This window comes from Schistocerca nitens, chromosome 7, assembly GCF_023898315.1.
Source record: "Schistocerca nitens isolate TAMUIC-IGC-003100 chromosome 7, iqSchNite1.1, whole genome shotgun sequence".
Classification (NCBI taxonomy): Eukaryota; Metazoa; Arthropoda; class Insecta; order Orthoptera; family Acrididae; genus Schistocerca; species Schistocerca nitens.
The window spans coordinates 173,406,067-173,432,474 of record NC_064620.1 but is presented as its reverse complement, the minus strand read 5'-3'; the positions used below and the strand labels follow the sequence as shown (position 1 = coordinate 173,432,474).

The following is a 26,408-nucleotide window of genomic DNA, read 5'->3' as shown; positions in this document are numbered from 1 at the left end:
TACAGTTGCAGAATGAAAAATAATACAATATGCAACCTTTACAACAGTGACGGATATTCCATCTCACCAAAATAAATGTTTCTATCTGTTTGTATTATTCCTGCAGTAATTGCAAGAAGTTTGCTTTCTATTTTTAAATTATTTGGCTCCCTACTATCCAACAATAACACAAAAACAGGCTGCCCTCAACACGAAGGTTGATCTGACCAATGCAGTGATTTAATAGTTATGGTTGGATTGGAGGTGATACATCCTGTTGCTTCATCTTATTTTTATGCCGACTTGACAGATGGTTACAGGAGCCCTATGGTTTAAAGCGGTCTCATGTTAACAAATCCTGTATCCATCGTGCCACTAAGCTAGATGTGGTAGAACAACGGAATTATTAGAGATGTGCCATTCATTGTCTGTTAACGGCAATTGAACTGGGATAGTACTGACAAGGGAACCTCCCCATCGCACCCCTCTCAAATTATGTTATAAGTTGGCACAGTGGATAGACCTTGAAAAACTGAACACAGATAAATCGAGAAAACAGGAAGAAGTTGTGTGGAACTATGAAAAAATAAGCAAAATGTACAAACTGAGTAGTCCATGCGCGTCATAGGCAAAACAAGGATGAGATGAGCTCAGGAGAGACCTGGTCCCATGGTTAGCGTGAGCAGCTCTGGCACGAGAGGTCCTTGGTTCAAATCTTCCCTCGTGTGAAAATTTTAATTTTTTATTTTCAGTTTATGTGACAAACTCTTATGTTTTCATTACTTTTTTGGGAGTGATTATCACATCCACAAGAAAATCTAAATCGGGCAGAGTAGAAGAATCTTTTTACCCATTCGCGAAGTCTACAAGTTAGGTGGGTGGACAACATATTCCTGTCATGTGACGCACATGCCGTCACCAGTGTTGTATAAAATATGTCAGACGTGTTTTCCTGTGGAGGAAACGGTTGACCTATGACCTTGCGATCAAATGTTTTCGGTTCCCATTGGAGAGGCACGTCCTTTCGTCTACTAATGGCACGGTTTTGCGGTGCGGTCGCAAAACACAGACACTAAACTTATTACAGTGAACAGAGACATCAATGCATGAATGGACAGATCATAACTTTGCGAAAATAAGGAAAGTAAAATTTTCTCTGCAAGAGAGACTTGAACCACGGGCCTCTCGTTCGGCAGCTGCTCACGCTAACCACGGGACCACAGCGCCCCTGACCTAACATTAGCCTTGGTGTTGCCTATCGTGCACATGGACTACTCAGTTTGTATATTTTGCTTATTTTTTCATAGTTCCACACAACTTCTTCCCGTTTTCTCGATTGATCTGTGTTCAGTGCCAACTTATAACTAAATCTGGGGGGGGTGCGATGGGGAGGTTCCCTTGTGAGCAAATATTCTTTTGTACTAAAGCAGCTTTGTTTATACAGGTGTCTTATCACCTATTTTATTTGGACTTTACCACATACAACATGTGATTTTGCTCAAGAAGTACAGTACTATGCCATAGGAAAAAGTCACATTACTGGTCCATTGTATACTGCAGTTCAGTTCTAGGAATTTGATTTTCCTGTGTATGAAATTTTGGTCCACCATCTTAAATTCTGCTGTTCATTTCTTTCACTTGTTGACTGGCTAACGAATTTCCTGATTATTATGCTCCTTGATGGGATGTCATTTAAAAGAGCAAAAAACAATGGTAAAAGGATTCCGACTTCATGGCATGTTGGTACAGTAACCAATATGCAGAATGTTGTGAAAACAACAGTTGCAGAATTGATTTTATTGCTTTATTTATTCATGACATGCATTTCACCTGATACAAGGCATATTCAGATATTAATTACAACTGTATCAGAAAGGCCTGATCCTGACTTGCAGATGGAAAAATTGCAAATTTAATTTTTTTTTATTTACCAGTACACCATTGGTAAGTGGATTTTAGGTGCCACAATTAGGGCATCAGCAAAAGTAGTCAGTTCTTGTCATATGTAGTAAAATAAAGAGCAAGTGTGTGCTCATGTCGTATGTTGAAAGTGTAACAGCTGATAACTTGTGAATAAATAAAATAAATTAAAATATGGAAAAATTTGTAGTGGTTGGCTTTACAATCTGTATAGTCCATATGGATATGGAAATGAAAGATGATGTAAATTAATTACCTTGCAGGTCAGTGCAGCATAGACAAGTGGATGCATGGGAGGATCAAGCTTATACATAGTCAGTCACAAAGTAAATACAGTGGAGGCAACATTCTTTTTTCTCTAGTCTGACACACTATATTGAGCACCATGGCACATCGTGCCTACAGGAAGTGTCCATTTTTCACAGTCGGTGGCATTGGTGCACCATTAGTTACCTTGCATAGTTTTATAGTTGTTGTGTTGAAACTTTTTAGGTAATGTTACATTTTATATATAGGCAATAGTATAAGAAACTTATGCTATTTTATAGTAACAATGCCTTCAATAAAATTGTATTAGAACTCAAGCATAGTAGAATATATATGGTGAGGTTCAAGTTGCATAGATTCACGGCTATTGTTTTGAAGTTTTTTTTTGGATAACATTATATTTTATATATAGGAAATAGTATAGGAAACTTATGCTGTTTTATAGTAACAGTTAAGCTGCATAGTTTTATGGTTGTTGTTTTGAAGCAATGTTAGACAGTGTTACATTTTGTATATAGGCAGTAGTATAGGAAACTTATGCTGTTTTATAGCAACAATACCTTCAGTAAATAATGTTAAAACTCAAGCACATTAGAATATATTTAGTGAAGTTATGTACAGACATAATCCATTGAGGATCATGTACAGATTGCATGTAGTCACATAGCTGGAAAAAATGTAGCCCACAGGCAAGCTGGAAATGTTGATGCTATGGCACATAAGTTCAATTTGGGTTATACTAAAATAACTAATATTGTGATGAGTTGACTAAGTTATACAAATACTATAGGGGGAAGTCCCTCATTACTTTTTGTTACCTAGTAGCAAAATATGGGCACAATAATATGCAGAAGGCCATACAATGTGCAAATAACCTGAAGTGCTTTGGCATTGCTAATATGAGTACAAATGCATTTTTCTAGGATTACTTTTTGATGGTAGCCACTCAAGTTAGTAGTATAGGTGGAGGAGCATGTAGATTGCAATATGATATAGATTAAGTTTCCTACACTATTGTCTACATAGAAAATTTAACATTATCTAAAAAAATCTTCAACACAACAGCTGTAAAACTATGCAACTTGACTTCACCAAATGTATTCTGGTATACTTAAGTTCTAGCACAGTTTTATGGAAGACACTGTTACTATAAGATCACCAAAGTTGTCTATACTATTGGTGCTCAGACAGTACCAGAGAACGAAGACCAGTACCTACAACATATTTACCATGTGACAGACTATGTGCAGGCCTGATCCTGCCTTTTATTGCATTTGTATTGTATTTTTTATTTGGTCCAATAAATCTTACATGTACAGTACAGCACGTAAGATATCGGACAGATCAATGTAGGTTTATCTTCCTGTTTACATGATGTTTTTTTATGTATTATTGAATAGTTTTTTTTCAGCTCTGTCATAATTAAACCACTTTAGCTAGAGAATTACAATTGAAAATATGAATAAACTGATACTAATGTTTACAGTCTTACACTTAACATTAACTTTCTTAGGCTCTCAAAGATTTTGGAGAAACTCTTTCAGACTATGGGAGCAATGTTATAATAGATACTCTTTTAAAACTGCTTTAAATTTTTTGATTACTTTTTACTTTAATTTCTTTTTGCAATTTATTGTAAATAATTTTACCATGATGTAAAGTTACTTTTTGGCACAAACTGGTTTTTATTTGGAGCATGTGAAAGTCATATGTCTGTCTTGTGTTATGATGATGAAGATTTTTATTTTTGAGGAGAACATTAGAATTTGTTATTGCACATTTCTTAACCCTTTAACTGCTCTGGATGTGTTAACATGTACACCCTTGCATATGTCCCTTTGTGCTCTGAACGTGTTTATGTGCGCCACCTGTCCTTCTACCTCATACTCTGAATGTGTCTACGGGTAGACACAACAGAGTACAAGGTAGAAGGACTGGTGGCACACATAAACACGTTCAGAGCACACAGGGACAGGTACAAAGGCGCGCGTGTTAACTCATCCAGAGCAGTTAAAGGGTTATTAAACATTGTACTTTCAAAGAGACAAATACAGCAAAGAGGAATATACCATACCCCTTTAAATAGTGGTCTGCAGGGTTTGTTCCTATTTTGCTAGCCATTATTCTATTTTTTTTGCATTCTGAAGAGTTTTAGGCAGTATGGAAAATTACCCTAGAAAGTGACCCCATATTTCAAAACAGATTGTATGTTAGCATAGTAAACATTCATTAGACAGCACTTATGACAACAATTTTCAAGCACTCTCATTTAACAACCCATAGTACTTAGTCTCTTAAATACACTATTGATGTGAGTATCCCATCTAAGGTTATCTTGGAACCAGAGTCCCAGAAATTTTGTATTAGATACACTTGCAATATATGTGTACGATATCTAACAATGGAAACTCCATGTTGGAATGTCAACAATTTAAGGAAAACACGGATTATAAAGGTGACACATTGAGTCGCAGACAGGTGTAACAAGCATCAGAATATGCACACCAACAGATACACGGTATGAAAAAAGACATTGGTTCGATGTCTGCTGAGGGTCTGTAGAAAATGATTACAAAATTCGAAAAGTGATGTTCTTTTGAAGTACAATGTGGCAGAGGGAGGAAAGCAGTTGATTCAAAATCTGTTGAATATATGGACAGAGCACTGCAGGAGGGGTTGAGTGATGGTGTACAAACATGAACTGCATGGGGGATTGCCCAGACGTTGGATGTGCCTGTGAGCAGGGTGCATAAAATCCTACAAAACATCCTGCATTGCTATTCATACAAAATCAGACATGTTCAGGAGCTGCTTCCTGCTGACCTGCCAGCAAGACAAACTTTCACTCTGGAATTCCTTACTTGCATGGAAGTGGACAATGAGTGGTTGTGGAACATTCTGTGAACAAACAGAGCCTGTTCCATCCCCATTGATATGTCAATACACAAAATTGTAGAACATGGACAATGGAAAATACTCACACACTAAAGTTGGTACTACTTCACTGTGCAAAGGTGAGTGTGAGGAGCATGTTGATGGCATTGTTTATTGTAGGGTCATATTTTTTTTCAAGGAGATGAGTCATGGTGGTCCTATTTCCTGGTAAACACTATGTGAGTGTTTTGCACAGCTATTTGGTTCCAACTCCTCCAACAGGATAGATATGCGGGTAGGATCATTTTCATGCAAGACTGTGCTCTTCTGCGCATTGCACAGCTAGTGAAACAGCTGCTGCAGTGGCCTTTCAGAAATGCTAGAATGATCAGCTGTTATTTCTCTACAGCCTGTCTGTCCATATCACCTGTTCTTAATCTATGTGACTCCTGGTTGTGGGGTTATCTGGAAGATGTTGTCTTCAGTGCTCCAGTTATGAACATAGCTGAACTGGAGGAATTGATTGTGCAATGCATTCTGAACACAACCCCCAAGACACCCCGACCTCTTGTGGAACATGCAGTTTTTCGATTTCAACTTGTGGCAGAAAACAGTGGACAGCATATTGAACATGTTTTGCGTCAGTTTCACAACAATTGGAAACCAATATCCTTTAGATTTTTCTGCAGTTTTTGCCCAAGGACAATTAAAAATATGTCAGTTTGCTTTTTTGTTGTTTTTGGCCTCAGGACAATTAAAAACCAATTTTCCCCATCTGATGTGGTATAATCTTACCATGGTGGATGGCTTACCTAACTAATATTGCCACAACTGTTGACTGCCAAACTTGTGCAATCATATACATTGAACAGTATGGATAATGTCATGTGCAACTCAAACCCTAGCCATTGTATTGCGGTTCATCTGTCATTTGTAGCCAACTCCATTTACATCAAGATACATAAAGTGCCATCTATTGGCTAAATTTTTGTTTTGTCGCATGATGTTTCCCTCTGCATCAATAATACGGTGTTTAAATTTGATGTCATTCTGAGAAATAGTTATCTTTCTACAACATTTTGAAACTAGAACTTTACTTATGAACACACTGCACATCAATAGAATGGGGCCCAGTACTGAGTCCTGCAGTACTGCATACATTGCTTCTTTGTAATCAGAATGGTGTCTGGTTAATTTATTATTCCTTGAAATTGTATTTGTACTACTTGCTCTTGGCCAGTAAGATAGGATTTAAGCCAGTTGTTAAGTGCACCTCTGATACCAATACTATCAAGTTTCGCAGGAATGGTCTACGATGTCAAAGGCCTTAGACGGATCGTGCCATATGCCGCTTACTTTTTCTCCTCTATCAAGTTTTTTGAGCACTTCACTCAGAAATTCAAATATTGGTGTTTCTGTCAATCAGCCTTTCCGCACACTGTGCTGGTCTATGTTACTCAGACCTGCAAGGTAATTAAATTAATCTTCTTCCATTTTCATGTGGATCATAGCCATTGTAAAACCATCTGCTACAAATTTTTCCATATTTTATTTTATTCATCCATATGTTATCAGTTGTTGTGCTTTTAACATATGACCTGAACACATATTTCTTTGATTTATTTTACTACATATGATGAGGGCAGTCTATTTTTGCAGATGCCATAATCACCCACTTACCAACTGGTAAGTTAAAAAAATCTTTAAATCAGTTCTGCAACCAAGACTGTTGTTTTCATCACAAACAACAATATGTAACAATTGAGACTCACAATGTCTTGTATTTCCTAGAAATAGATCAAAAGATCAGAGGTTACACATTAAATGAAATTCCATTTGTAAAAATTCTGAGTATTGAAATAAACAAAAGATAAACAGAAGTAAAATTTTTTGAGGAAAGCCAAAATTCAAAGTATTTAATACACTAAAATGAGGCAGTAAAAATGTTATGTAAAAGCAGCGCAAAATTTAATGCAGAAGTCTTTTTAAAGGGCTTGGAATTTTAATTCACAGGACCCACATATTTAGTTCTTACTTACATTTATAGTTTGTACCTGAAATCAATCACATATGAACCCAACCGCAATGCACACAAACTGAAAGAGTGTAAACTTTTTTTTTGGAATAGTAAGTATTTCAGTATGTAGGACAAAATGATAATGTGCTATTATTTTAAACATAAACACAGTAAAGCCAGTGTCCTTCATCAATTTTATTAAAGCAGGCCATCATCATACAAGACGCATAAGTTAGTGCAGTATATAGAAGTAGATCATAATAGCTTCTTCTCCCTTTTAAAATACTCTTCAAGTTGCTCCAAATACATATACATTCTGTTTGAGCAAGAGTCTGCAGAAGATGATTGGTTACCGGTGCCTGTTCTTTTTAAATGTACAGTAGCTCATATAGTTTCTGTTTCGGTCCCAGTTTTTTTCTTTATTTGAAACTTGTTATTCCTCTTATGTCCCAAAACTTTTCCTTCACTATCTGCAAACTTAATGAATGCAGAGTGGATCTTTGCTAGCTGTCTTTCTAATATAGAAATGAAATCAGATTCAGTTTTAATACTGCTACAAAACTGTGGTGTTTTCTATCATGTACATCAATTAGAAGTGTTCCTTTGGATGACTTTGCCAATTACACTCAGTTGTTTTGCTTTTTTGGTTTTATATGGAAGCCTTTTCCCCTTATTGATTTCATACATAGTCCCATGTATAAAAATTATGTATTTTCATCAATTAGTGCATAATTTCTTTAAATACTGATGGCTTATTACAGAATCACATCTGATTTTATTTTTATTGCATTATATTTGTTATAGCAGATATCAATATCTTGGAACAAGATTTTTCCCTATTACTTTGCAGTTGTTATTTGTCTTATAAGCCTCATAAATTTTTGTATTTGCATGTGGCACAGCTTGTGCTCTTTCCAAACACACCATTTGATTCTTTCCTGGTGCATGCATGGGGAAATCCTTCTAATGATGTTCAAAATATTTATGAAACAAGCATTTAGCCTGATGTACCTTCACTCATGATATGTGCGATTTGAGAGAACACCTGGCTATACAATTCACAGGCCCACTTATAGAGGCCACCTGGCTCGGCTACTGGTGCACTTCGGTGGGCTGCTGAAGAAACAGCATTATTTAAGTGACTGCAAATGAGTGCTTAGCCTATTCTTCACACTCTATTACTGTTGCCAGTGAATGTGTTCAGTACTATGTACAACCTGTATCTTACATGTTGCTCTGGAAAGTACTCTGCTCCATAAATCATGTTTATTCTTGCTACACAAACTTGGCTGTGAGTGAGGGTTACATTTCCTCCTCATGTTAGTGTCACTGCTAAGTCACCTGACAACATCACAATGGAAGGAAAACTCCAACAGCTCATTGCTTAGTACTTATTAGCAAGCTTTTGAGGAACAACAGCAGACTCTCACCACCGCTCTCAATCAAGTGGCATCTGCTTGTTCGCGGCAGATAACTCACTCGGCAGTGCAACCATTGTCCATTCTAGCATATGATGAATTTGATGAAGATTGGGACTCCTATGAAACATAGTTATCCCAACATTTCCAGTTTTTTTTGCGTGGGTGATGCAAACCTGTGTAGGCCTTTCTTTCTTTCTTGGCTTTCACTGTGTATGTATCAGTTGATGTGCCAACTTCCACCTTTGCAAGAACTGGCCAGCTTATCATTTGATGAAATGTTCAAGCTTCTCTCAACCTATTATTGTGACATAACACATCTCACTGTGATGCACGTAGAATTTTACCACTGTCAGAAATGCTCAAACCAATTGCACCAAGCCTGGGTTGCAGAATTACAAAGGTTGAGCCATCACTGTAAATTTGTCACTACTACTTATCATGAATCATATGCTGATCACATGGTGCATGATGTTATTATTTGTCTGGCCCTGGATATTGACGTCCATGAAAAAGCACTTCAATGTGAGACTCTGACGCTGATTTTCTCAATATAATATAGTCCTTTGAAGTGTCACAGGCTGTAGGCAATCAGATTGCTGCATGGGGGAAGATATTGGAAGTTGCTCATCAACCTTTGTTAGTGTGCAAGTTTTCAGGATGAAGGGGAAGCCATTTCAGCAATACAATCTTCAGCTTGCATCATATGGGCAGCATCGGTTATGGCCACAGCTGCAACAGGCTGTGTCACAGCAGTGGCCGCATAACCCCCTTCCATCTTGCTCGTACTGCTCCATCCAACACAAGCGTGCTGCGTGGCCTAAGTGTTGGGCAGTTTGTAACAAGTGTCAAAAAAAGGGCACATTGCATCGTTATGTAACTCCTCTTCAGATGTGATAAACTATGTAGTACCAACGGGATTAAACTGTATCTGTACAATGGTTGTTTCCCAGAACATATTTTTTATTGACTTGCATGTGTTTAACTCACACAGGTTTCATTGAAGATCGTTAGCTACAATAAACAGCAGATTCTGATGCTAGGTCAGTTCTCTACTCCTCTCTCTTACAAATCTGTTGCTCACCCACTCAACTTACTTGTTGCAGATCATTCCCATACCACAGACCTGTTCGAATTAGATGCATTTAATGCTGTCAGTCTCTCCATTGTCAATGAAGTAAATTAGTGTCAGATCAAGTTCTGTCTGAATTTTCATCTCTGTTTTCCCCTGGACTCAGCTGTGCTACTGGTTTTCAGGCTCATGAAAGAGTCTGCATGCCCTCGTTTTTTATTGGGGCACGACAGGTGCCTGTCATGTTGCACAACTCTGTCGAGGCTGAATTAGACAGTCTGACATTGCTTGATGTCATTTGGCCTATTTCTTCCAGTGAATGGGCTATACCACTGGTCACTGTTAGAAGCCAATGGGTAAGCTTCGCCTGTGTGGTGACTTGAGTGTCATGATTAATGGACAGTCCACAATAGATAAATACTCTTTACCCTGCCCTGATAGTTGCTCACAGAGTTGTCAGGCCTCCACTACTTTTCCAAGATTGATTTGTCAGAAGCATTCCTCCAGCTCCCCTTAGCTGAGGCCACTTGCATTCTCATTGTCAATACACCTTTCAGCTTCTACCAGTATCATTGCTTGCCGTTTGACGTCACAAGTGCACCAACAATTTTTCAGCTGACAGCTTCTGTACCCAGCTGCATCAGTTACCTCAATGATCTCTCTGTTTTGAATTCTTTCACCGAAGACCACGTTAGTAATCTCTGATTGTTGTTTTCTGTTTTGCAATTGATGGATCTCAAGTGCAATCTTGCTAAATCTCAATATTTTCATCCATCAATTGAGTATCTACGTTTTGAGGTTTCTTGCACAGTGGTCAAGCCATTGTGTCTCCAAGGTGACTCAACTAAGGATTCGCTGTGGCTTACCTCTGTTAAGGAAATGCAGGCATTTCTAGGTAAAGCTGCATCCCACCATAAGTTTTTACTGGACGAATCCACTGTTGCTCAGCCACTGCATGTGCTTTTGCGTAAAGATATGCGTTTTTTGTGGTCCTCAGCTTATGATGAGCATTTCCTTTGCTTAAATCTAAGCTTCAATCTGTTCTGTGTCTGGCCACTTTCAGCTGGGTCAGCATCTCATGTTGGCTACAGATGCCTTTCAGCACTGTCTTGGTGTGGTGTTGGTGCACAAATATGCAGACAGATCTGAACGACCCACTGCTTATGCTTCTAAGACTTTAACTCCCACTCAGCAGTGGTATTCCCAGATTGAAAAGGAGGCTTTAGCAATTGTGTTCAACCTCAAGAAATTTCAAGCCTTGTATGGTTCTAAGTTTCATTTAATGACGGATCACAAGCTGTTGGTTGCTCTTTTCAACTCTTCTGTGCCAGACAATGCAGTGCCTCGTTTGTAGCAGTGGGCTTTCTTCCTCTCCTATTATCATTATGAGATTTATTGTCCGCCACCAGTAGCTGCGTGGTCAGCATGACAGAATGTCAATCGTAAGGGCCCGGATTCAATTCCCGGCTGGGTTGGAGATTTTCTCCGCTCAGGGACTGGGTGTTGTGTTGTCCTAATCATCACCATTTCATCCCCATTGACACACAAGTTGCCAAAGGTGGCATCAAATTGAAAGACTTGCACCCAGCGAACGGTCTACCTGACAGGAGGCCCTAGTCACATGACATTTACATTTTACATCAGATTTATTACTGGCCAGCAGTTCAACACACTAATGCCGATGCCTTATCTCACCTTCCAGTCAGGTTGACCCTGGTGTTCAATCAGGATGAGCTGCTTTGTTTGTATTTAGATACTGAGAACCATAACATGTTCAACAGCTCTCCCAACACCAGTACCACAATAGCGTTGTTGTTGCTGAGGATCCTGTACTTCGTTGGGCCCTCTCTTTGGCGCAGCACCTCGGCTGGAAAAATTGCGGGCCATACCTCAGATCCCTTGCATAATTACTTCTCCCTTCAACACTGCCTTTCTGTGTTTTATGGGTTCTTTGTTAGCTTTGGAAGAAGCTGCTACCCAGGTTGTGATTCCTGTGCTTCCTTATGCCGTAATGTATTGCTTCTTCTGCATGTCAGTTATTGGGGGATCTGTCACACCAAAGCTTTGGCTCACCTGTATGTATATTGGGGAGGCATAGATGGGGACATTACATAGCTTATCACTGCTTGTACTCCTGTGCTCAGCAACAGTCAGCCTCAAGGGTGTTTTTTCCCTCCTGGCCACTGGTAGCTGTGTGGTCAGCATGACAGAATGTCAATCGTAATGGCTCGGATTCAGTTCCCGGCTGGGTTGAAGATTTTCTTCGCTCAGGGACTGGGTGTTGTGTTGTCCTAATCATCACCATTTCATCCCCATTGACACACAAGTTGCCAAAGTGGCATCAAATTGAAAGACTTGCACCCAGCAAACGGTCTACCTGATGGGAGGCCCTTGTCACACGACATTTACATTTTACATCAGATTTATTACTGACTGGCAGTGCAACACACTAATGCCGATGCCTTATCTCACCTTCCAGTCAGGTTGACCCTGGTGTTCAATCAGAAAGAGCTGCTTTGTTTGTATTTAGATACTGAGAACCACAACATGTTCAACAGCTCTCCCAACACCAGTACCACAATAGCATTGTTGTCACTGAGGATCCTGTACTTCATTGGGACCTCTCTTTGGTGCAGCACCTTGGCTGGAAAAATCGCGGGCCATACCTCAGATCCCTTGCATAATTACTTCTCCCTTCAACACTGCCTTTCTGTGTTTGATGGGTTCTTTGTTAGCTTTGGAAGAAGCTGCTACCCAGGTTGTGATTCCTGTGCTTCCTTACGCCGTAATGTACTGCATGTCCCCCAGTTTGTTCTTTGAGAATTTGCATCTTTTTGTCAGGCTAGTGGTGTTTGCCAGCTCACAGCTACCCCATTTTATCCTCAGTCTAATGGTGAGGCCAAACACATGGTTTGGACATTTAAAACTCAGATGCAGAAGTATATATCAGGCAAGTCCCCTGAAGCTGCTTTGGACTGTTTTTTGAGTTAGTACCATTTCATTATGGGGGTGGGGCGGGGCTGTAAGAGCTCGGTGGAGCTGCTATGTGAACATCAACTACGGACTCGTCTCCACTTGCTGCATCTGACACTGCATCCTCCAGCATCACCGGCTCTGCAACAGTTCTGACTGGGTGTGTCTGTCTGGGCTCGTGGCTTTGTCCGCTGACTGAACTGTGTTCCTGCCATCAGTGAGCTTTGCTGGGGTTAGCGCCTATGTGTTTCCTGTACTCCTGACAGGCAGACATCATGTCATTTTGACCAGCTGCAGCTGTGCACAGCAGGGCCTGTTCTGGAGGACCCACTGGCTCCTCCCCCTCCCCCCCCACCCCCACCCACCGCCACCACCAATGCCTGTCCCTGTGCCCTGTGCCACAGATGGTCTGGTTCATGCCACAGATGGGGTCACTGCCTGGCAGATTGCTGTCTGGGGTTTCTGCCTCTGTCATCACTCCTTGACTGCTGTTGCCGGTGCAACCCAGCTGCACCTGATGCTGCAGCCACTGGCTCTTTTGCTAGGTCCTGTCTGGCTGTTGTCTCCGTCACCCCAGCTGATGCCTCCAGTGCCGACCACTAACCTCAACAAGGACATCAGTATGGAGATGCCATCCACAGTCCTGCCCTAAGGCCTCTCCTGAGAGGGGGGACGGTGCACCAACCTGTCCCCCCCCAAAAAAAAACATCACTTATGTCCCTACTTGCCAGTGTGTGCCTGCCACATGCTGCAGCAGCAGCCTCATTGAGAGATGAAATGGATGTCAGTACCAGTGATTTTTAGTACCAGTGCTTTTTAGGTACCAGTGGTTTTTCTCTGTACCATGAATTTTTCAGTGCCTAATTTCAGAGAGCACATGTCCATACAGTTCAGTGCTCCTCTTCTACAGGCCATCTGTGTTGGCCTCCTGGCACACTCTGGTGAGCTGCCAAGGAAATGGCATTATTGAAGTGATCATAAACAAGTGCTCGGCCTATACTTAATGCTGTATTGCTGTTGTCTAGTCAATGTGTTCAGTGCTATGCACAAACTGTTGCTCTATAAAGTACTCTGTTCCATAAATTGTGTTTGTTCTTGCCACAACATATTCAATGTTTTTGCATGTTTGTTTCTGTCTGTTATTTCAGCCATGGGCTTCATCATTGCTAAAAGTGTAAAAAATATATATATATTAAATTGTCTGTATATTTACACAAAATCAGAAGATGCGCCATTATCCTGTAAGTTGGTAAGCGTGCTACAAACAGCATGCAGAATGGCCTGTAGGTGGCAGCATAGGGGTGGTGCACACATACCGTCGCAGTGTCAGTATAAAGATGGCCGCCCCACTTGCAACTTGCACCAGGGAAGAACAGTGTTCTGTTATTCAGTTTTTGCGTAGTGAAGGTGTGAAACCTATTGAAATTCATCGATGAATGAAGGTTCGGTACGGTGATGCATGTTTGTGACAGCAGCAATCCTACAAATGAAGTAGGAAGTTCGCAAATGGTGTGAATTCAGTGGAAGATGCTCCTCGTCCAGGTTAGGCACAACGAGTTGTGACTCCACAGAACATTGCAGCAGTTGAAGCAATAATGAAGGAAACCCGCTGAGTGATACTGAATGACATTGCAACATGTTTATCAGATTAGTCATGGGTCAGCAAACCACATTGTGCATGATGTGCTCCAGTTTCACAAAGTGTCTGCAAGATGGGTGCCATGGCGGCTGACTCCTGAAATGAGAGAACAACATGTTGATGCTTGTAAAGAACTTCTTCGGCACTTTGAACAAGAAGATGATGGCTTCCTTGCAAGAATCGTTACTGGGGCGAAACCTGGGTTCACTTCCACCAACTGGAAATGAAGAGAGTGAGCAAGGAATGGTGCCATTCCTCATCACCAAAACCAAAGAAGTTTTGAACAGAACCATCAGCAGGGAAGGTTATGCTGACTCTCTTTTGGGATGAAAAAGGCATCATTTTGGAGCATTACATGCCTAGAGGGACCACTGTCACCAGTGCATCATACACAGATCTAAAAAATCATCTGTGGCCTGCAATCAAATCAAATCGACGTGGATTTCTGTCAGCAGATGTCCTTTTGCAACATGACAATGCAAGGCCCCACACTGCCCGTACAACAGTTGCAATAATCGCAGACCTGCATTTTGAGTGTCTTTCTCATCCACCATACTCATTAGACCTTGCCCCAAGTGATTACCATATGTTTGGACCACTCAAAGATGCAATGGGAGGAAAGAAGTTCTGTTCTGGTGAAGAGGTACCCCACAGGGTGCATGAGTGGTTGCACAGACTACCAAAAGAATTTTTGCTAAAGGAATTTATGCACTTTTTAAGCACTGGAAAAGTGATACAGCTTTGTACCACTTCTGCACAATAAATAATATTTTTAAAAAAATATTTAAGGTTTTCATTTGACTCACCCTCATATGTGGCTTGTCGTTTTTGTTGTCTTCAGTTTTAAGACTGGTTTGATGCAGCATCAAGCCGTGGTCGAGTGAACGTCGTACCTGCGCTAGTTTAGTTTTTGTGGCAGTTTGAAATGTGTGCTGCAATAGAAAACCCCGCCAAATGTGAAGTGCGTGCTGTCACAAGGTTTTTTACAGCCAAAGGATATTCTGCAGCAGCTATTCATCGTGAGCTTTGTGCCGTGTACGGACCAAGAGTTATGAGTGAAGGAGTTGTCCATGAATGGGTACATTTATTTAAAAGTGGACGAGAAAACGTTCATGATGAAGAGAGGAGTGGTAGACCATCATTGGTGACTGACGAACTCGTTCAGACAGTTGATGCAAAAGTTCGTGAAAATCGACGTTTCTCAATGTCGGAGTTGTCTACTGGTTTTCCACAGATTTCTAAGACTCTCTTGTACGAGATAGTGACAGCAAGATTGGGTTACCGTAAGTTCTGTGCACGATGGGTGCCCAAAATTCTTACCGACCACCACAAAACTCAAAGAATGGCCTCTGCATTAGACTTTCTGTCACGTTATGAGGACGAAGGAGAACCATTGTTAAACAGAATTGTGACCAGTGACGAAACCTGGATTAAGTACGTGAACCCTGAGACAAAAGAACAGTCAAAGATGTGGGCACATTCAAATTCGCCTACCAAACCAAGAAAAGCCTCGCAAGATTTTTCTGCCAGAAAACTGATGGCAACGGTGTTTTGGGATGCCAAAGGGGTGTTGTTGGTTGAATTCATGGAACGTGGTACGACCATTAATCAAGACGTGTACTGTGAAACAATAAAAAAGTTACGACGGGCTATACAGAACAAACGCCGTGGTATGCTGACTTCCAGTATCGTTTTTTTGCACGATAATGCCCGTCCTCACTCTGCTCGCAGAACAACGGCCCTTCTTGAGTCCTTCAAGTGGGACGTTATCAACCATCCACCTTACAGCCCAGACCTGGCGCCAAGTGATTATCACCTCTTCATGCATTTGAAGAAATGGCTCGGGTCACAGCGGTTTGATGATGACGAAGAGCTCAAAGATGCGGTCACAGGCTGGCTCCAGGCACAAGCGGGTGATTTTTATGCAGAAGGAATTTCAAAGCTTGTGAAGAGATACGATAAGTGCCTCAATCGCTATGGAGACTATGTAGAAAAATAGTGCAAAGATGTAGTTGTAAGATGTATATATTAAAATATTTTTATTTAACTTGGTGTATTTTTTTAAATCAACCGGAGGTTACTTTCTGAACGGCCCTCGTATAATCAATCCAAAATGTTCCAGTGTCCCCAGGTCTCTTCCACATATACAGTCTTCTTACATGGTTCTGAAACCTAGTGTTAGCCATGACATCTGTGCAGAATTCTACCAGATGGATTCCTCTTTCATTCTTTCCCCCTGGTCCATATTCACCTACTATTTTTCCTTCTGTTCCATTTCCTACTATTCAATTCCAATCGCACATCATAATTAAAATTTTTCTTCCCTAAACTATCCGAATAACTTTTTTTATCTCATCATAGATTCAATGAACACCTTTGTTATCTGCTGAGCCATTTGGCATATAAACTTGCATTACTGTGGTTGGTGTAGGCTTCATGTCTATTTTGGCTATGATAATGCGTTCTCTATGCTGATGGCTAGAGGACAAATGTAAGGATGTAGAGGCTTATCTCACTAGGGGTAAGATAGACACTGCCTACAGGAAAACTAAAGAAACCTTTGGAGAAAGGAGAACCACTTGCATGAATATCAAGAGCTTTGATGGAAACCCAGTTCTAAGCAAAGAAGGGAAAGCAGAAAGGTGGAAGGAGTATATAGAGGGTCTATACAAGGGCGATGTACTTGAGAACAATATTATGGAAATGAAAGAGGATGTAGATGAAGATGAAATGGGAGATATGATATGGCGTGAAGAGTTTGACAGAACACTGAAAGACCTGAGTCGAAACAAGGCCCCTGGAGTAGACAACATTCCATTAGAACTACTGACAGCCTTGGGAGAGCCAGTCCTGACAAAACTCTACCATCTGGTGAGCAAGATGTATGAGACAGGCGAAATACCCTCAGACTTCAAGAAGAATATAATAATTCCAATCCCAAAGAAAGCAGGTGTTGACAGATGTGAAAATTACCAGACTATCAGTTTAATAAGTCACAGCTGCAAAATATTAACGCGAATTCTTTACAGATGAATGGAAAAACTGATAGAAGCTGACCTTGGGGAAGATCAGTTTGGATTCTGTAGAAATGTTGGAACATGTGAGGCAATACTGACCCTACGACTTATCTTAGAAGATTTAGGAAAGGCAAACCTACATTTCTAGCATTTGTAGACTCAGAGAAAACTTTTGACAATGTTGATTGGAATACTCTCTTTCAAATTCTGAAGGTGGCAGGAGTAAAATACAGGGAGTGAAAGGCTATTTATAATTTGTACAGAAAGCAGATGGCAGTTATAAGAGTCGAGGGGTATGAAAGGGAAGCAATGGTTGGGAAGGGAGTGAGACAGGGTTGTAGCCTATCCCCGATGCTATTCGATCTGTATATTGAGCAAGCAATAAAGGAAAGAAAAGAAAAGTTTGGAGTAGGTATTAAAATGCATGGAGAAGAAATAAAAACTTTGAGGTTCACCGATGACATTGTAATTCTGTCAGAGACAGCAAAGGACTTGGAAGAGCAGTTGAACAGAATGGACAGTGTCTCGAAAGGAGGATATAAGATGAACATCAACAAAAGCAAAACAAGGATAATGGAATGTAGTCAAATTAAGTTGGGTGATGCTGAGATAATTAGATTAGGAAATGAGACACTTAAAGTAGTAAAGGAGTTTTGCTATTTGGGTAGAAAAATAACTGATGATGGCTGAAGTAGAGAGGATATAAAATGTAGACTGGCAATGGCAAGAAAAGCGTTTCTGAAGAAGGAAAATTTGTTTAGATCGAGTAGAGATTTAAATGTCAGGAAGTCATTTCTGAAAGTATTTGTATGGAGTGTAGCCACATATGGAAGTGAAACATGGATGATAAATAGTTTAGACAAGAAGAGAATAGAAGCTTTTGAAATGTGGTGCTACAGAAGAATGCTGAAGATTAGATGGGTAGATCACATAACTAATGAGGAGGTATTGAATAGAATTGGGGAGAAGAGGAGTTTGTGGCACAACTTGACAAGAAGAAGGGATCGGTTGGTAGGACATGTTCTGAGACATCGAGGGATCACCAATTTAGTATTAGAGGGCAGTGTGGAGGGTAAAAATCGTAGAGGGAGACCAAGAGATGAATACATTAAGCAGATTCAGATGGATGTAGGCTGCCATAGGTACTGGGAGATGAAGAAGCTTGCACAGGATAGAGTAGCATGGAGAGCTGCATCAAACCAGTCTCAGGACTGAAGACCACAACAACAACAACAATGCTGTTTATAGAAGCTTACATGTTTTCCTATTTTCTTATTCATTATTAGACCTACTCGTACATTACTCCTATTTGGTTTTGTATTTATAACCCTTTACTCACTGGACCAGAAGTCCTGTTCTTCCTGCCATTGCACTTTATTAATTCCCACTACATTCATGTCCCTTCTGAGTAGTCCCCATCCTGATATCTGAATGGGGAACTATTTCATCTCTGGAATATTTAACCTGAGAAAATGCCATCATCATTTAACCACACAGAAGAATTGCATGCCCTCAGTAAAAATAATGTCTGTGGTTTCCCCTTGGCTTCAGCCATTCGTAGCACCAGCACATCAAGGCCATTTCAGTCAATAGTTCAAGACTGGATCAGACCATCATCCAGATGGTTGCCCCTGCAACTACTAAAAAGGCTGCTGACCCTCTTCAGAGACTACAACTTTGTCTGGACTCTCCATAGATACCTCTCCATTGTGGTTGCACCTTCAGTACTGTTGTCTGTATCATTGAGCATTTGGAGGGAGAGAGGGGTTGGCAAGTGTGGGGGAGTTGGGGAGTTAAGTGGCCTTAAGTTATTTAATCTGGAAGAGCATAATTGGAAATGCTGAGAAATCTGAACTGATGTATTAAGATTATCCATCCCAACTTTTCTCAATTGCTGTGTCATGCCACATTGTTGTGTCGTGAATATGTGTCAGGAGTGTTGCTAGGTTTTTATTGTCTTCTAAATTCCTACAGATAAACTATCTAAAACATAAGAAAATTATCACCAAATCATTTCTTGGAGAAGCCCAATTTGCAAGAAATAGGCCATAATTTTATGTCATTATAAAAACAGGAAAATGTATTGTATGCACACTACATGTTTGCTTTTTTGCACATAGAAAAAAAAAATCACCTGTAGGAGTGTTGTGAAAGACTGAGATATACTTTGGTGTGCCCCAAAGGAAGAAAGATTGATAAATGAGGAACTATCCCATCAAAGATTACTTAGAAAGTTTTGACAAACAGTATTAAGCAAAGAATCTAGGAATATACTATAGCACTCTACATACATGGTCCAGTTGCATTAATGTGACCAAAGCCTATGTTCGATGTCAATGGGGAATAACCACTCACAGACAGCAGGTGGCAGCTGGGTATATAAAACATGTTGGGAGGATGTGGAAAACAGTGTAGCCTTTGTTGTAATGCAGAAAGAGAGTGATATACCTAATGTCCAAAAGGGCATGATCATTGACTTTCAGGCCAAGGATGAAAGCATTTCCAAAATGACAAAGTTTGTAAACTGTTCATGTGCAGCTGTGGGTAAAGTAGATTGTGCATGGCAAAATGGTGCTGTCCAAAACTAGTGTCCAGGAAACCACGGTACTCCACAGGCCATAGATGGCAAGGGTGAATGATGGCTGCAGACATGTGTATGGGCAAACAGAAATGCAACTGTTGAGCAAGTGGCCACCCAGATGAACCAAGGGGCTACCAAAAATGTTTCCTCAATGACCATTCTGCAAATGTTGCTGTGTATGGATGTCCAAAGCAGGCACCTGGTTCATACACCCAAGCTGACTGTTGTTCAGCAGCGACAAAGGCTAGAATTTGCATGCCAGTACCACAACTTGACATCCACTGAATGGTAGCAGGTGGCCTTTTCAGAAGAATCATTTGTTATACCCCACCACACAGATCACTGTTGCTGTGTACAGTGTGAAACATCTGAAACATCTGGGGGGGGGGGGGGGGGGAGGGAACTGCAACAGTTACGGTCTGGTGGTCTGGGGAATGTTTTCGTGGCATTCTCTGGGTGACTTCACCATTCTGGAAGGCACAATGGATCAACACATGTTACACTTGGGGACCATGTCCACCCCTACACGCTGTTCGTTTTTCCTTGGCCCTTGGCATGATTGCATCTACCAGCAGGACAATGCAGCATGTCACACAGCTCACAGTGCACATGTGTATTTCGAAGACCACAAGGATGAGTTTATCGTACTCCACAGGCCACCAAACTCCCTGGAGTTAAACCTGATCAAGAATGCCTTGGTTGAACTACTTGCGGCATGGATCCTCAACCAAGACAGTGCAGCTCCATGTGCCTATCAGCATCTTGCAGAACCTCACTGACTCTCTTGCTTCACATCTCGCAGTGGTCCACACTGCAAAAGGTGGTTATTCAGCCTCGTGACAGGTGGCCACATTAAGTGTGTTACTTTCATAGGGATTGCAAAGACTAGATTAATACAGTGCACACAGAGGCATTCTACAGTCATTATTCCTTTGCTCCATACATGAAGGGAATTTGAAGGAACCCTAATATGTGGTACAATGGGAATGACACACTGCCATGGTTTACAGAGTATAGACATAGGTGCTATCTGGACTGTTGGGCAGTGCGATGAACTGCTACTGTTCATATAGAGGAAACAGTAATATTCAGCACTGTTCTTTGCTTGTCAAACAAAAAATTAATGGCCTGTTGTCACAGTAGTGTATTATGAAATAATTCCAGATACAGTCTTCTTCTTAATGTACTAACATAAATTTTAAAGATAAATATTTCCATACTTGACACAATAGAAGAGAGAGAAGATGTTACACTGCTGTTCCCTTCATCTGTGAAACAGTGCACCTCATCAAATTGTTGGAATCCAACATCGTCTGTTGATAGCATTTTGCATTCTTGCACTTGAGTGCTGACATCTTTGCATGTTTGTGAAGGCAGTGCTGAAACAAAGAGAAACAGGATGCTGAGGTAAGGGTTTGCTGCAGTAGTCATGTAGAAATACTCTTGAAGACATATGAAAGTTCACTAGAGGAGCATCTAGAGAACTTTAATGATTAGCCAGAAATTTCACATGAGAAGTTACAAAAGCATCATACAGAGGGCTTATTAAATTTCACTTAATTACTGTTGAACATGATGACTGCCTGGTCCTTTTGTTGTATATGTTACTGTTCTGTGCATCTGCAAAAATAAAATAAAGAAAGGGAGAGGACGAGGGGGAGGGGGAGGGGAGGAAGAGGAGAAGAAGAAGAAGAAGAAGAAGAAGAAGAAAGAGCACATGGTACTTCAGTAGAAGATTGTGATAACTACTCTTTTCCCTTTATTGTGTGTTTTTAGACTTTACCATGTCACTGTATTAGGTTACACAGAAATATGTCTAGAATGTTCACATATTGATACCCCAGGAGAATTTATCTCATTTCATTTGAAAATTGTGCTGATAGCATAACACTGAATTTTGGTTAGTCTAATGGTTTTAAATGTAGAGTACAACAGAAACAGTGAGCCATTTTAAACACCACATTTAAGCATACAGAATTAGAATTAGAGCTACATGTCCTTAGTGTGTGTTGCCTGAAAGAACATTTCATGTCATTCATTGTGTATGTCACTTTTTATAAATGATGATGTTCATGTGAGCACTATTGTTAGCAATGCACTCACTGTTACATGTATGAATGTTCACTGCAATCTTATCAAAAGTATGAAAAGTGTTGCTTCTTACAGCATGCACTTCAGGTATGAATATTGTTTTTCAAGCTCTGAATAGTTGCAGGTCCTGTACCACACAGTTTAGATTTCAGAGCAATTCTTACTGTTACAGTATTGTTTGGGAGTGAACCATAGATGGCCCAATAAGTGGGCTGTTTCTTGTAGCAGATGTTTTTCTCACCTGTCTGACCGATCTTGTAATTGCCTTTCAGAACTGTCATTCCAGTTGATGTTGAACTGTTTCCAAAACAAACACTGTATGCTTCTAAGCCATTACCACACTTGAAAGAGGTTTTAACTGTAGAAATATGAGGGTTCATTCAAACAGACTCCTATATATTTTCTGTTGCAGAATAAGTAAATTGGTACAACCATGAAGGCAAACAGGCACTGATTCTAACTGCACTACACAGGTATCAGACCTCAAGGAAGCTGTGACCAATGGTATTATGATCTATTCTTTCAAATGGTGCACATTAGCAATGCTGTTGTTGTGGTCTGCAGGTTTAAACAACTGCCTATGGTAGTCTATTCTGAACAACTCTCCATATCTGTATAAGATGCAACCTACATCCACTAGCACCAGCTTACTGCAGCAAAGTCTTGGTCTCTCACTGCAATTGTTACCACCCATAGTTCCTTCCATTTCCAAATTAAATGGTGTAGCCAGTGAACATAAATGTGAAAAACCTGGTTGTGGTAACAGTCTGATCTGTAGCATTGACCTAATTTTAGGTCTAGCTTGGCTCTGAATAGGCAAAGCCAACAAATGGCTGTGGTAACAGACTGATCTGTGGCACAAGCTGTGTAGGTTAGGTTGGAAGGTGACATGTTGCTTGTGAGATGTTACACAATAACTGAAACTGTTTAACACATCTTTCATGTGCTGGTGGTGAAAGGTAGCTCAGATAGAAATTGAGTTTTAATTTCATATGAGAATTGTGAACTTTGCTACAAGTGGTACCGCTAAATTTTTCATACCTATAGCAATTTGAAATATTTTGTGTGCACTTTTGGTCCTCATCACAAACATATCTGTCGGTTATGAGCATAATTTGGATTGGATTATGTTTAATCTTGGTAAATTGCTTGTTTTGCAGTTTTTGCTTTATAATTTTGTTCTGTAGAGAAAAGAAACATCTTGACAGCAGTGTGTTAAATATATAAAAATGAAAATTTTATGCATTTGGACAGTGTATTAAAATGTTCTCTTTTACAGGCTTTCATGGCTGGTATTTATGTCTTTGGTGATGTTGATTTTATGGGCATTAATTCATAGTTGAATGCATGTTCCCACGCATGGAATTAGTTTTTCAGTTGTCCAGTTAATGCAACTGTTCGAATACATATGTCTTGTAATTTTGTGAGTTCTCTTTCTTAGTGCTTGAAATGGGCAGGTGAATTAACCTAGAGTTAATATCTAATCTAAAATGCCAGAGAGTAACAATCACCTGGCAGATGACCAATGGTTTTATCATGACAAAAGAGAAGATGTGAGCTGTGTTATTCATTTATGTAGATTACACTAAAACATAATGTAAATGATAGATTTGTATGGCAGTGCCATGTCCATGGAAAGAATTGACATGACAAATAATGTTAAGAAAGGTGAGATTCTTGATCTGATGGTAGCAGATTACCAGTCACTAACATTTTGAGTATGACATACTTGCGTGTAAAAAATGTAGTAACAATTTTTTCTCATTTGAGTTTCAAAATAAATATGTAGTGGAATGGCAAGAATGTTGTAGGGAAGTTTGTGTCACTGTGTATTTAAAGAGAAATTTGTCATCATAGTTATGGGTGAATCTCGGTTTCAGAAAAGAAAAGTTGGGAAAGGAAGTAAAGTACAAGGGCAATGAGTACTTGGAACCACAGAAAGATGCACTTGTAAGTTTCTTTTTCCCTTTTTTAAATTATTCATATTATACAAAAGAAGTCAAAAGATGTACTACTAAATATTACAAAAGAGTATATCTCACCAGGAATGGCTATAAAATCCAATTTATTTTGACAAGCGCCCTTCTGAAGAAGGATTCCAGCACTTCGCTGTGAACTAAAAGTATAATCTTCATTTCAATGATCCACCAAAAGGAGCATGTACTAACAGCACTGAGGGAACAGAGCCTGCCATTAAAAGATCTTTAGAGGGTAAGGCTGTGTCCAGACTTGTTCAACTCTTCTTTATATGAATATACAGGGTGTTCCTCTTAAGAGGCATCAGGTACATTTTCTCCGGTGTTTCAGCAGAGTCTGTATAGTGTCACATGCGTATATGAACAAAGTTGTGGTAAGCTTATTTTTATTTGTATTTTGTGTTGAGAGTGGGTGTTAGTTCATGTGTCAGTGTTTCGTGGTGGGTGGATTGTGGTTTAGGGAGGTTGAAATATATATTTTTGCAGATTATGTACAAACATATGTCACAAAGTGGTGGAATTAGCACTAATGTCAGTAAATATGTGAACTAGTATGGAATAAAAGTGGCTGGAGTGACAGATGGATCTGTAGTGTTGCTTGAAGTCTAGGCTAGGTTGGAATGTTACAGTTTGGTTGGGAATTGCCAAAGCTAATGAATGTGAATGGAAGAATAATAGCTGTGCTGACAGATAGATCAGTAGTTTAGTCTGAAGTCTAGGTTGGATTGGAATGTTTGAGTTTGGTCATTCACTTGCAGCAGTCAGTATTAAAATAATCATTTAAAACAATTGGCGAATGTTTTCAGAATGTTCCAGTTTCCTTGGTGGTGGTTAGGCTGGAGCCTAAGGTACAGTTTAAATTTTATGTAACATTTCATTTTATATTTCAGCATTCTGCACAACTATGTTTCTTTATGTTGCCCCACATTTTTATTTATTTGTAATGATAATGATTACCAAATGCTATTTTCTCATTGGTTTCATCATCTTGTCTAACAGTCAGCAACACTCTTGTCAACTACTTTCCCATATTTTGTGTATTTCTTTTAAAATATAATTTTCAGCACATCATATGGAAATTTTTCTGATTTATATTAGTAGATGTACTTCTAACCTACATTTCAGTATAACAGAGGGAAACATTCCACGTGGAAAAAATATATCTAAAAAGAAATATATCTAAAAAGAAAGATGATGAGACTTACCAAACAAAAGTGCTGGCAGGTCGATAGACACACAAAAAAAAACACAAACACACACACAAAATTCTAGCTTTCGCAACCAACGGTTGCTTCGTCAGGAAAGAGGGAAGGAGAGGGAAAGATGAAAGGATGTGGGTTTTAAGGGAGAGGGTAAGGAGTCATTCCAATCCCGGGAGCGGAAAGACTTACCTTAGGGGGAAAAAAGGACAGGTATACACTCGCACACACACACACATATCCATCCACACATACAGACACAAGCAGACATGTCTGCTTGTGTCTGTATGTGTGGATGGATATGTGTGTGTGTGCGAGTGTATACCTGTCCTTTTTTCCCCCTAAGGTAAGTCTTTCCGCTCCCGGGATTGGAATGACTCCTTACCCTCTCCCTTAAAACCCACATCCTTTCATCTTTCCCTCTCCTTCCCTCTTTCCTGACAAAGCAACCGTTGGTTGCGAAAGCTAGAATTTTGTGTGTGTGTTTGTGTTTTTTTTTTGTGTGTCTATCGACCTGCCAGCACTTTTGTTTGGTAAGTCTCATCATCTTTCTTTTTAGATATACTACATTTCAGTATCCTGCATATGATTCTAACATAAGACAACCTCTCTTAATTGGCTTAGGATTTATTCTTAAATTTTATATGACCTTTTCGTTTGTTTGTTTGTTTCACTAGTTCAGATTATTTTTGTGCAATGGCAGGTTTTGGTTGGTAAGTATGTTTTTAATTTTTTGTTTATTTTTAGAAGTATGACATATATATTTATTTGGAGTAGCAGCTTGTAATTTATTTCTTTATTTAAATTAATGTTAATGAAACTACATAAAAATTTTTGGGTTATTTTCTTTGGTTCAGTAGTAATGATATTTATTATAAGTAAACATATAATTGTTAGGTATTGTGGAGTTTGTTCTAGTTATATTGGTCAAATGATGTTTTCGCTACCATTTCTGGTAGTGTATTATGGTTTCTTGGTATCATGGACTTTGTTCGAACTATGCAAATCAAGTGAAATTTTTGATATAGGTTTTGGCAGTGAGTTCTGGTTTCTCAGAATTGTGGACTTCATTCCAACTATAAAGGTAAAGTGAACTATTTGATACCAGTTTTTATAGCAAATTTTGGGTTCTTAGCATTGAGGACCTTGTTCCAGCCATAGAGGTCAGTCGAAGTTTTCAATACCAGAATTTGCAGTGAGGTTTTGTTTTTCATTTAATGACTCTTTTGATACCAGTTTTTGCAGAATTACTCATTGCTTGGTATTGTATAGTTCATTTTACCTGAAAAGTTTAACTAAATGTAAATTTACCGAATTGTGTGACTTTTTCATTGCCTTTATATGTTTTTGATTTTTGATTATTTTTTTGTTTGTTTGGGTGTATG

At 39.7% G+C, this 26,408-nt stretch overlaps 1 protein-coding gene across 1 annotated transcript in view; it reads right to left on the bottom strand.

Annotated features, from left to right (window-relative positions):
• Positions 1-26,408, bottom strand: part of LOC126195523 (neural-cadherin-like) — a 390,552-nt gene that overhangs the window by 15,928 nt on the left and 348,216 nt on the right. Inside the window, exon 27 of the mRNA XM_049934150.1 lies at positions 20,978-21,136. Within this exon, the coding sequence (XP_049790107.1) occupies positions 20,978-21,136 (159 nt within the window). The remainder of the gene's footprint in view (positions 1-20,977; positions 21,137-26,408) is intronic.